Below are 13,386 nucleotides of genomic sequence, written 5' to 3'. Positions count from 1 at the left end.
GCACGGGGAGAACATGCAAACTCTTCACAGAACGGCCCCAGGCCGGGAACCAAAAGGAATCATGTTGACATTTATTACAAATAAAGTATGTAAAGTACAAATGTGGAGCCTGTCCCAACAGGATATACACAGAAACCATCATGGCTCCGCATAACAGGTGAATTCTGTGACTTCTGTTAGTTAGGGACAGAAAGACTTTTTCAGGCTGGTTAACCTTTGGACGATGGGAGGAAACAGCAGAAACAGACTATATTTAACTGTCTGTTGACATAGTTATAGGCCATTCATGAGAAGAGTGAAGATTTTCTCAATCTCTGACTATAAAAAGGAAATATTTCTCAAATATACACCAGTTCATAAAATGTCCACTCAATTTAATTAAGTTCCTCCCACATTATTTGACTAAAACAGATTTGAACCTGTCCAGCAGACATATTTTTTTGTTGTTGGGGTTTTGGTTTTTGTTATAAAATGTTTTTGTTATGTTTAAAATTGCCACAAACAGGGAGTAGTGAATAGGTGCTAGCATTTGTAATGTAGGGCTTGTGTGAAACAAATGTAATGGTGACCGTATTAGTCTCTCTAGAGGCTCATGGTCTACAGGGACAGGGTATTGCACTGAAATGAATCGATGAGCAGAGAGAAGACTAATTGAAGTCCAAGTAAAAGTAATGATATAATAGACAAGTATAGAGAGACAGAGGGAGTGTAATTTATGCAGAGCAATGTGTTTCAACAGGACCATGAAACAGAATATTGGGCTAATTTGGCCATGAAGTCCATGAAAAATATAGTGTGGTGAATACGTCACGCACAGGAGGAAAGACATGGAGAAGAAAGTATGGTATTTACTGGCAAAAGCCCTCAAGATATTGCAGTCTTGACTGCAGAACAGGACAAGACTAGGTGACTAAGAATTATAAAAAAAAAAAAAACAGAACAGCTCCATTACCACCCTCTCTAATATATGATACTTGATTGTTGTGATAGTTAGTTCTAACTGTTTATTTAATGATTTACGAAGTAAATGTATTTACTTGAACATGTTGAACATGTTTACTTGAACACAATGTTGAACATTTTAGAAACTGAATCTAAAATAAGTAACAAGATATATACTTTCTAAATCTCGACATGTGAGCGTTCAACTGATTATCAATTAATTTCAGGTTGTGTTCAAGTGGGGTTAGGTTTAGGGTTGACGTCAATCAGGGTTTGTGAGCTGCTGTTTTCAAACCTCCCGTTGGCAAATTATCAGCCATCTTTTTATTTGGAGGTGAAGGTGGAGCTGATTAGAAGTGAGCACCGCACTTGATTGTGTGGTACAGTCAATCAAACAGTAGCCACACCCTAATTCATCCGCTCTTTTTCTGTTTTCTTTTCCTCTAAATGGGAGCAAACCATTGATAGTGTTACTAAAGTAAGACGTAGGGCCATTTTCCCATAGAGTTCAATACAATCTGACCTCTTTTTGCAACCAGTGGAGTTTCCCTCTGATGGTCATAAGGTAAACTGAAGATTAAAGGCTCTTCAGCATTGGCTTCACGTCTAAACCCAGAGTCTACGTCACTTTTATAAGCAGGTTTGGGTAGCATTGTGGTTTTCTGTGCTCCCTGTGGCATTCACATTAATGAGAACTGCAGCATAAAATCATCTTTTTTTTATTCAGCTGTTCTTAGATTACAGACCAAATTTTTGGGCATCTGAAGGCCACCTTTACATTGATGACATATCAATGGATAACACATTTTAGGCTGATCTAATTGATGGTCTTTGTTGAAATCTAGAAGCCATAGTTTGCCATATTTGATATTTTTTTTCATACTTTCAAGCCTAATATGGTCACCAAGAAAATGAACATTGACATATTGACTTGAATGACTGCAAATAAAATTTCTGATGGGGCGCTTTTATTTTTTTATTCATGAATTGTTGAGTATCTTACAAAATGATACAAGAAACCTTTTCTATTAGGAGTGGAAAGGCATATGATATGACAAATATTCAATCATATCCTGTGTATATTGGCGAGATGAAAAGTAAATAGAGGGAAGTTTTCATCATTCATCATATGCATTGTGCTTTATTGTTAATGATAGTGCCTTTAGTTTATGTTTCCCACTTTTGAAACTATTCAAATTATGGTAAATGACAGTGGTTGATATTTATATTGTGATCATCTAGTACAAGTTAACTCAGTCAACTCATCAGTCAGCTCACACGTCAAACAACTCGTACTGTAACAACACTGCATGTGGGTTTGAGATAAATTAGAAAAGAGCAAGAGAAAATGAACAAGTGAGATAGAGGAAAGAAATTGAGGATGAGATTTGAGGAGCAAGAGAGTGAAAGAGGGGTGGATGTAGAAGACTGGTGAGAAATAAAGCGCAAAAGAGTGTGGCTAGCCAAGCAGAAAGGCTGTCAGTGTCTATAAAAGATCTCCTTTGTCAGATTAGTATATAAGGGCTTCTCTCTCACTTCTCGCCCTTGTGTCTGCCTTTTCTCTTTCTCTCTCACTCCATTTTTCTCTACATGTTTTCCTCTCATTTGTTTTCGCTTACGGTATGATTCATTATCATCTATGTCAGATTAGCGATGATGTGTTGCTACACACAAAGCGTTACATGTATTCCATAAGTCAGTAGGACATGAACTTGTAACTTGTTGTTACTCTTCTGCATAATGAGTGAGTGCTTGTTTTAGAATGCTTTCTTTCAGGTTGGGAACATCATTGATATAATAATTTTGCGATAATTAGTTTGTGATATGAGCTCAGCACAGAGCTGTTGTTCAGACTGGATCCAGCCTCCTGAGGTGATGATTACATCAGATTCAGATTCAGATCAGATTTATATATTTGTATAGCGCCAAATCATAACAAAGTTACATCAAGGCACTTTACATATAGAGCAGGTCTAGACCAAACTCTTTATAAATTTATTTAAAGAGACCCAACAGATCCCCCGATGAGCAAGCACTTGGTGACAGTGGCAAGGAAAAACTTCCTTGCCACTTTGGTTCCCTGTGAGTTGATGGTCTCAGTCTCCAGTTTCAAGTCTTCAATACAACATAGTGTCCATTTAGAGGAAAATAAAGCAGCACCATAAAACAGGATGAGCGTTAGGGCATAGCTATCCAATCAAATTTGAGGTTCACAGTACCACCACAAGAGCAGGGACTTACCATCCTATTATGTGTTTAAAAAAAAGCTCTCTACATGGTGTAGCTAGTACCATTATTTATATGACCGAACCTTGAACACAACCATGCAGCTTGGCTGACAAAGTTGAGCTTCCCACCTATGTTCTAGGCTTCCTGACATTTCCTCACACTTAAAAATTAGAGGATTTTCAACAATATCAAAATGCTTGCTCTGTACAGAAACATTTTGGGTGCTAAAATGTTTTGTGTTATGTCTTTCTTTTCATGTGTCTTTGTTTCTCTTCAGACATACTCGGTGGGTAGTTTGAGTGATGATGACTTCAACATCCCACCCATCACTCCCCCCACCCTGCCAGACCACTTGGTGCCTCCCCATGTCCCTCAGGATTCCCCCTCTGGACCCTACCCACCTCTGGACTCTCCCATGAACTCATCTTCACACCACCTCTACCAGCTGCAGGGCATGGATCTGCCTGGCATGCCGGGTAGCCAAGGTGGAGCTGCCATATTAAACCAAAATGGTGGCACGTTTAGCCCAGATGGCAGCCCAATGACCAGCACACTTTCTGTGGTGAGTCATTATAAATTAGCCATTGATGGCAACTTAGCTTTAACAAACACTCATATGAATTATAAAGGGAAAAAAAATGGAATGTGATTTAATAGTTGAATTCATACACAACACATTAGCGAACATGATCTTTAGTCACTGTTAGTGAACACTCAAACAGGTGTTTTTGTTTAAGGCATTTTAGGGAAATGTATTTGCAGCCAGGGTTTACAAAATACACATACAAAGACAAACCAAATGGCATCAATTAGAGAAAAAGATCTTAATAAAAGTCAAGTTTATGTTTAAAGCACACAACAATACTATCATCCATTTAACAGCTAAACAACTGGAACCAAAGAAAACTTGTATATCTTGTATTCCTCATAACAGCAAACAGTGCAAATTCTGCTCAAAGGGGGTGGTGACCCTGGACAGGTCACCAGTCCATCACAGAGCCAACACACAGAGACAAACAACCACTCACACTCAGACCCACAGACAATTTAGAGTCACCACTCAACCTAGACATGCATGTCTTTGGACTGTGGGAGGAAGCCAAAGTACCCAGACAAAACCAACACAAGCACAGGGAGAATCAAATCAAATCAGATTTATTTGTATAGCGCCAAATCATAACAAAGTTACATCAAGGCACTTTACATATAGAGCAGGTCTAGACCAAACTCTTTATAAATTTATTTAAAGAGACCCAACAGATCCCCCGATGAGCAAGCACTTGGCAACAGTGGCAAGGAAAAACTTCCTTTAAGAGGCAGAAACCTCGAGCAGAACCAGGCTCGGGGGGGCCGCCATCTGCCTCGACTGGTTGGGTTGAGAGCGGGACAGAGAGAGAGAGAGAGAGAAAGAGAGAGATCGGGGGGGAGGTGCTAAAGAGTAAATGAACTTTAACTGTAACTATAACTATAAGCTGTCATACAGAAAGCTTTTAAGCCTGGAGAAGATGCAAACTCTGCATCAAGAGGCCCCAGGAATCGAACCCACAACATTCTTAATGTGAGGCAGCAGTGCTAACCACTATTTCACTGTGCTGCCCCCTGCCTGTTGTAAAAGTCTGTAAGTCTGTAAGAGGCTGTTTTAATCAAACTTCTATAAAAGAGAATCATCATCTCAGTGAGCTATGCACATAAATTACCCCTAGTTAAAAGGTGCCCTTATTATGACATAAAAATGCTCTTCGTGGAATATGTGTGCATTGCTTTTCCTCACAAACCAGAATGGCCCCTCACAAATCAAGATTATTAATGTCAGCTGTCAAGTATAGTCAACATTAAATTATTGCCGTTGTTAGATTTTGAATTTTGGTTACCTAATGCCACAGCCTACATTTAACTATATCTAATAACATCAGAGTCTAGCTTCATGTGCAGGTTCAGCTGGTGTCCTCTTGTACTTGGATTTTTGATAAATGATCATGTTTAGCTGCCTCAGTAGGTTGAGACAAATGGGACACCACTTATGTCTAGACACATTTTGCTTGAAAGTGCTGTTGAATGGATAGTATAGAAGTAAATTACTATGTAGGAGTTAATAAAGTAATTTCATCAATGTAAAAACCTTTCACAGCTAGAATCACTGACATTGGGATGAACCACCCTAAACTGAACCATCAATTAGAACTATGGAAAAAGAAAAAAGAACATTTTCGTGTCATGGTTTTGGCAGATTGCAGTTGCAACAATCACTCAAGTCATTACAATTAATTTCATTACCAAGATCACACCAGTATTTTACGGCTTGGTCTAATATAAAACATGCAATATACTTCCCCAAGCTGGAGTGAAGAACTTTGTAAACCTTTTTGTGCAAATTTTCCATACTCACCTAACAAAAAAAAAGCACAAATTGCAAAAAATATTGTACAAAGTGCTTCCCTCAAGTAAGCATGACCAACAAAACAAAAAAATGGAAATAATTTCCAGTATCACCTTGGTGTATTTATTTTTGTCTTTCCCAAACACACCAAACACAAAAAATATTGATGCTAGTGAGAGATTTGCATACAGGTAGCAGATATAGTCTGATAAAACTCTGTAATAATAATTCAGTTTGATTTGGTGATATAGGATATGCCTGGAGCTGTGGTATTTGAAAGACAATCGTGTGTGGCTGATGACATTTGTGTTATATTTTCATTTCACAGAAAACTGATGCTCTTGCTTTGAGCTGTGACATTTTAATGTGGCTGACGTATAGTAAAGAAACAGAAGCTACTGAGACCTGCAGTTACTTCCACTGTCATAGAAACCTGCTATGCAGTGGGGTGGGAGAGTTGTAGATATGTCAGTGTCTGTAATAAAGATTTCTCCCATTATAATAAGAATGAAACTTTTCCCCTCCCACTCAGAAACAGACTGTCAGTTTATCTGACTGTAGCTTAGTGTGAAACCTCAGCCCTAACAGTATGGTAATGCTGTTTTTAATAACTTCTATTTCAATTCCGTGATTGATTAACATGCCTGTGAAGTATGTAATAGTGATGATGATTGGTGTAACCTAAAAAGAAGGCTGTATTTTCTATCTTTGTCTGCATCTCTCCTGCTTCTCTCTCGCTCTCTCTAACTCACTTTTATACTCTCTTACTAACATACATTTACTGCCAGTCCATGAATTATGGTTGCCAGGCAACTATTCCTGGCTCAACCTTAACGGGTCGGGCGGGGGTCTATGAAATTTCAAGTTAATTTGTGTGTTTGTGCGTGCGTGTGTGTGTGTGAGAGCATAATATTCTTATATGTGACAACTGCTCAGTTGCAGTTAATACTGCAGTTAATACTGGATAGTGGATTGAACTTATATATATATATATATATATATATATATAGTGTGTGTGTGTGTGTGTAAAACATTTCCTGAGGCCATAATTGACAATACTGGGATTAAGTACATTAATATTACTCTCTCCATAAAAACAAAGGGTCCCTTATGTGCCAGTTAACTGCTGACTACTTTTGATTTTTGCTGAATGACAACAGGGCTGAACTAACAGATATTTTTTCTTTGTGAGTCATTTAATTATAATAAACAAACAGTCATTATAGCTGTGGTGACAAAGTTAACAAAAATCTCCCTTAATAGCTAATTCTCCTTGAATTCAGTGGACTTGGGTGAGGTGAAAGAAAGATGGGTGGCGCGTGCAAGAAGACTTATGAGGAGGCTCTCCTACTGCCCCAGTGTGGTAGAGGGAGAGGTTCAGGAGATGGGCCACTTCCTCCAAATGGGGGTCAATGTCTGTGTCAGTGTATGACGCTAACTGAAACATTATATTGGTCAGATATTCCACAAAAACAGTCAAATTGCTCCTACTGACAGGACTATAATCAGTGCCTCAGCTCTCTAGCATCTCCTGACTGAAGCTAACGCTGGTGACCTCTGACACAATTATATCTTCCCTAATCTTCCCTAATCTGGCATGGACAGTCAATTAATGCACTCTGGTGTCGATCAACCAATAGGTGAAAACCTCACCCCAAAACACACTTTAGACAGCCCCCTAATTTGCATTGCATTTCATCATGCATTTTGGCATGTGCAAAGAATTGGCATGTGAAAAGAATTCAAAAATGTGAGAAGGAATCTAGATGTGCATGTAATGTGTGAGGGAATGTACCAAAAGTATTACCACGCTAAAGCAAAGTGGAACTGCTCGCCACTCCTTGTTTCTTTTGGGTAACAGAACTCTATCGCAAAGCCGTATGTTGTTGTCAAGCACTTCCAGCAACAGCATCATTTAGCATGTAGCACAGACCAGCATCACAGAGCTTGAGCTACCCAAGCAAATTTGAGTTAGTTAATCTAATGATCAAGTCTAACATTAATAAAGAATAGCCACACAGAGCCATCTTGCAACTCCTTTTAGCACCGTTAGCACAGAGGAGCATGAGGCTCATATATGAATGCGACTGAGAAGCCGGAGCTTGATAACATACCAATCTTCTAAGTTTATTTCAACTTGTATAGTAAAGCTGAAGAGGATTCTTATTTAATTAAGCAGTTTCAATGCTAAGTTGAAAATGCTTACAGCATTTTCTAAATGCTGCACTTTGGTTTTTATTTTCCTACCTAGACCCAGGTAGGATTTTATTTAAAAAGAATCATCCTTTGCTCGGGGAATTGTTATCCATAATGGTTTCACTGTATAAATTTAAAACAAGATCAGTTTTTTTTTTTTTTTTACATGTATGTATATATATATATATATATATATATATATATATATGTGTGTGTGTGTGTGTGTGTGTGCGCGTTTCATAAATACATTTGATTTATCATTGTATCGTCAATGCGATTGTCACGTCATGGAAGGAGACTTTTTACAGGAGGCATTTACATGAGCAGGGGGCAAGAGTTCAGGGGAGTTCAGGGGGAGTTCCTCAGTCTTAATGTGCAGCACTTTAGGGCCCTGAGGTGGACTTTTATTTCTAATTGTAAGGCCCTGCCGTTGCATTAATATGAAACCTGTTCCCATGTCAGAGAAATGTCATTCTGTGTTCCATCTCACCACAGCCGCAACAAGAGCCTGTTGCCGGTAACTGAGTTCAGGTAATGTTTTCCCAGGAGGGGCAGAGCGCACAAGACCACATCCGTTATTATTCAATATGACCTAAAAGGAAACTCTAAATACACACATCAACTGAGCCCCATCTTCATATTTGTAATAAAAGGTGTCAAAGTTCCCAGGTTGCGGGTGTCAGCAAAGATAAGTTTTGTTTTCCTGAGAAATTAACAGAATATAAAAGATGACTGAGTCACCGTGAGACTGCCCATATTTTAGCAGTCCCAAATGACTCAATTACACAACAGAGTGGGTGAGGACTAATCATTTTTATGTAATGTTTAAATATTGATATTAATGAAAAAATGATGAGACACTGAGAAGAGTCCCTGTCTTGGGAGACAATAATGCACATGACACAATGCATTTCCTTGGTTTCAGGGGGCTTAGGCACTGTGGTGATGTGAGGATGGGCAAATGTTATGAACATATACATATCTTGCTATCCTCCTAATAATCCTTTTACATTTGGATCAACACATTGTCCTTACTCCCTGTCAGCATAGTTCTTTTTTTTTTTTGATGAGGTACAAGGTCAAAAATTTGTTCAGCTCAAGTCTTCTAATGTTTGGGAAAACTGTTCACGGTGTAGGTGTTGCAGTGAAGCTGTGGTCACAGCTGTCTGTTCACCTTATATTTCGAGGGGATCACCTTTTAAAGAAATTATTTTTGACTCGGGTATAAACCAATCCTTTGTCCTGTGGACACCAAAATGTGATGAAGTTCTATAGCTGCTTCTGAGGAGTATAAAATCTCTAGTGATGTATATACACAAGTGGGATTTGACGTTTAAAATGGCACCTGATCCCGTCTTCTCTCTGACCTGTATCGCATGTTGCCATGGTTACTATCATATTCCATTATTTGTGAATCCTAGACCTAGCAAGGGAAGACTGTATTTCAGAGCCGAAGTACTGTTTCCCATCACACTCATCACTGTAACCCATTCATTTGCAACAAACATAATATCCCATTATTTATAATTCTTATATTTATAGGGAAGGAGGGCAGCAGCCAATCCCAGCTCATACTGGGTGAGGGGTGGGTACACCCTGGACAGGTCACCAGTCCATCACAGGACCAACACACAGAGACCAACAACCACTCACACTCAGACATACGGACAATTTAGAGTCACCAGTTAACTCAAACTAGATGTCTTTGGGCGGTGGAAGGAAACCCACAAAGGCACAGAGAGAACATGCAAACTCAGCAAAGAAAGGCCCCGGAACCGAACCCATGACCTTGTTGTGTGTTAACAGCGCTAACCACTATGCCACTATGCCGCTATGTTTCTAATCAGGATCCTTCTATTTGTAAGGCAAAAGTGTTTACTGCACCACCGTACCCCCCAGAAAATATATATTATTATTTTGTCGTCATGTTTCTGGTGACTTGATGTATTTAAATGATATCCACTTTCTGGCTCTTTACTTCGACAGTGCTCACCAGCTGTTAGCCTTATTACATGTAAAGTAAGTAAAAGTAAAATGGCAAAATGGCAAAATTAAGTGAACATTTTTTGTTCATTTATTTGTTCAGATCACATTGGTTAATTTTCCTGTTCAGGTATTGATTAGAACAACTTTAAATGATTAACTAGACAGACCAAACAGCTGTTTTCCTAACAATCGCCCTAATACATGTTTAAAACATTTTGACTCACAGGATACAATAATACTAAAAAGGTACAAATACAAAAATTAAAGCTCCTCAGTTTATTACAAGTTGAGTTTATATTTTAGGACCTACTTCAACACAAGCAAGTCTAATTTTTCTACTATTAAAGTCTCTGTTTGAGGACACTATTTTCTCAACCAGAAAAGAACTGTAGTGTAAATGAGTGTGTAATTAATAAGTCATTGATAAGTTTAAGAAATTAATGCCACAAACAGAGCAGAACAATACTTATTTTACATACATACATATTATGCAGGGATGCAAGGAAACAGAGCAGTCAGTCACACCTGAAGTGTGACAGCACACCTTTACCACACCTCTCCTCAAGAATAAACACTATATACATCTGACAAATGATTATTTTAGATTAGATCAGAAAGTCTTTATTGTCCTGATGGACAATTATGCCACAGAGGGGGGATATTCGATAAATAATAGAGAGACATTATTATAGTGTATTATTATTCAGAAAATAATGCATTATAACAATGTCACTAATATTATTGTATTTATTCACTGAGTCAAACTCTGAAACATCAAAGTAGACATTCCTTGTCATTTGAAACTCTCCTAATAGTTCACCAATGTTAGAGCTTAGAGCTGAAGGACTTTATGATCAGTACAGAAGCGAAACTAATCCTGTGAGAACAACTGTGAGAATGAGGAGCATGTCTCGCTATGTCAATATTAAAAAAACTCACCCATTCAACATAAAATTATTTTACATCAACATATTTTTGGAGGGGACCACTTCTACTTTTGTCTACAGTTTGTCACAGTTTACACAATATTTTGATTTTTTTTTTCTAATTACAGAAATTACGTTGTTTTTTTTTTTTTTTGTTTTTTTTATAATCTACAAAAAATATATGGCATCACATAGAAAAAAGAAATGTATTTTACAGATTTTGACAGGCAGATAGGATTTGTGTAGATGTCAAATCATTCAAATCAATTACTCATTATCACGTTTCGTCTTTGCACAGATGCAGCGGATGGTGAACTCTGACTCTCGATTTACCACCAGCCAACAACCAATTGAGACGGCCCTTGGATCCAGGAGCCAATCAGGCATGAATCAACAAATACAGTTGTCTACCAACAAGCAATCTCAGCTGGGGCTGAATGGGAACTCAATTCCCCATAATTCTCCATCACCCCCTGGAAGTAAATCTGCCACACCATCTCCCTCCAGTTCAGCACATGAAGATGAGAATGATGATGGACTCAGGGTAAAACATACACACTCACAAAACACAATTGGTAGTTACAGCTTAGCAAGATATGACTCAGAAACTCATAGACACAAGAAATGCAATGTAGGTGTTTAGGTGTTGGTGGTGGGGGTTAATTTCATGGTCATGTTATGTGTCATAATATACCTATTCCCCCTGCATGTTGACTATGGACCATCTGACTGCTCATGTTCTGGAGAAATGAAACCATTTTTGTGCTCTTGAATAATAGACTCAGTTGTCAGTGTACTAAAGCAGCCGTTCAAAACTAATCCACTCTGATACAACACTCCTGCAGTCACTCTTCCCTTTATAAACATCGCAATGTTAGTGGTGTTCCTACAGATTCCTATTATTTATGTCCTTTCCATTCAAATCAATGCTGGTAGGCCGAAGAGCTGACTCACCTCTCCATTATTCAATACAGTTAACAGCAGCAGAAGTGAACAAAGTTGAATTAGCACTTCTTTAACAGTTTCAACATAAACTCAACGTTGTAGTGTGCTTTGATGAGGATTTGTTTTAGGATTGTAATATGAAAGTGGCAAGGTTTATCGCTATAGCTGCTTTAAAACAACAATAATTAATTTAACTTACAGTTGCAAGAAAAAGTATGTCAACCCTTTGGAATTAACTAGTGTTTTGCATCAATTGATCAATGAGCACACCCATTAAATATTCACGGTGCTGCTTGAAAAAGTAAGTGAACCCCTTAGGCTAATAACTCCAAAAACACCTAAGTGGAGTCAGGAGTTAGCAAACCTGAAGTTCAGTCAATTATACGAGATTGGGGCAAGTTGTAGAGCTACTTTGACTTATAAGAAACACTCAAACATTTTGAGTTTGCTATTCACAAGAAGCATCTGTTGGCATGAACCATGCCTTGCAGAAAAGAGATCTCTGAAGACCTACAGTCAAGAATTGTTGAGATGCACCAGACTTGGAAGGAGTTACAAAGGCATCTTGAAGACTAGACAAATTGTGTAAAATGGAGACTTTTTAGTTCTGTGGATACTCTCCTTCGAAGTGGACTCCCAGTTAAATTAACAAAATAAGCCAAACGTAAAATGCCCAGTGAGGTAAAAAAGAACACTAGAGTAACAGCTAAAGACTTACAGAAATCAGTGGAACTGGTTAACATCTCTGTTCATGAGTCTACCAAATGTAAAAATAATGAACAAGTATGGTGTCCATGGCAGGACACATGGGATCAATTCATGTGGGTTATTGCTGCCAAAGGTGTTTTATCAGTTATTAAATCCAGAGGTTCACCAGCACTGTGAATGCTTAATAGATGTGTTCAAAAGAGACATGAAATATTAAAATTGTTTGGTATTAGGTAAAACACGTTGTGTTTGTCTGCTCTTGTGACTTTAATGTAGACTGAATTGATGCAGGACACTGGGTAATTCCAAAGGGTTCACATACTTTTTCTTTCAACTTTAGATCTGAAATGGAGAAGAATTTAAGACTATTAACACATTTGCCTTTGCTGAATCAACTTCTTTCACTTAATGATTCGTTTCTACATGAACACACCATCCTCTGCAAGGTTCAAGCTATTTTCATAATTCAGTATGAGAAATTCTTGCATTCTTATTTTTCTCCTTGTCTCCTTGTCCCCGGCTGGTTAATTGTGCCAGAAAATAAAGGTAGTTCTGGGGTTGTCAGTCATTAGAGGTAGATACCAAACCACAGTTTGCCAGGACCAGACAGGGCGGACTGAGTTCAGATAAAAATTACATTCAGGTTCAGGCCAGGTTCCTTTTGCGGTCACTGAGATCAGCAATACAATGTAACAAGGTTTAATTGTCCACACTCATATTTCAGTCTTAACTGTAACTGTGGTACTCCTGCTTACATTAACGAGAGATGCTAACCGTCATGGTTTTTAAAAACTATTGCAAAATCAATCAATACTTGCATATCAGACTCCACTGGGTCATTCATTCATTCATCTTCTACACCTTATCTGTATCCGGGTTGCGGCGGGTCCTGGAGCCATTCCCAGCTCACATTGGGTGAGGGCATGGTACACCCTGGACAGGTCACCAGTCCATAGCAGAGCCAATACACAGAGACGAACAACCACTCGCAGTCAGACCTATGGACAATTTAGAGTCACCAATTAACCCAAACATGCATGTCTTTGGATGGTGGGAGGAAACCCACGCAGGCACAGG

At 38.5% G+C, this 13,386-nt stretch overlaps 1 protein-coding gene across 1 annotated transcript in view; it reads left to right on the top strand.

Moving 5' to 3' along the window:
- Positions 1–13,386, top strand: part of tox (thymocyte selection-associated high mobility group box) — a 40,993-nt gene that overhangs the window by 17,733 nt on the left and 9,874 nt on the right. The window contains exons 4-5 of the mRNA XM_029525137.1: positions 3,449–3,733; positions 10,955–11,200. Coding sequence (XP_029380997.1) covers positions 3,449–3,733; positions 10,955–11,200 — 531 coding nt within the window. The remainder of the gene's footprint in view (positions 1–3,448; positions 3,734–10,954; positions 11,201–13,386) is intronic.

Source organism: Echeneis naucrates, chromosome 17 (genome assembly GCF_900963305.1).
Source record: "Echeneis naucrates chromosome 17, fEcheNa1.1, whole genome shotgun sequence".
In the NCBI taxonomy this organism is placed as follows: Eukaryota; Metazoa; Chordata; class Actinopteri; order Carangiformes; family Echeneidae; genus Echeneis; species Echeneis naucrates.
The sequence above is the reverse complement of the archived record's forward strand: the minus strand, read 5'-3'. Positions and strand labels throughout refer to the sequence as shown.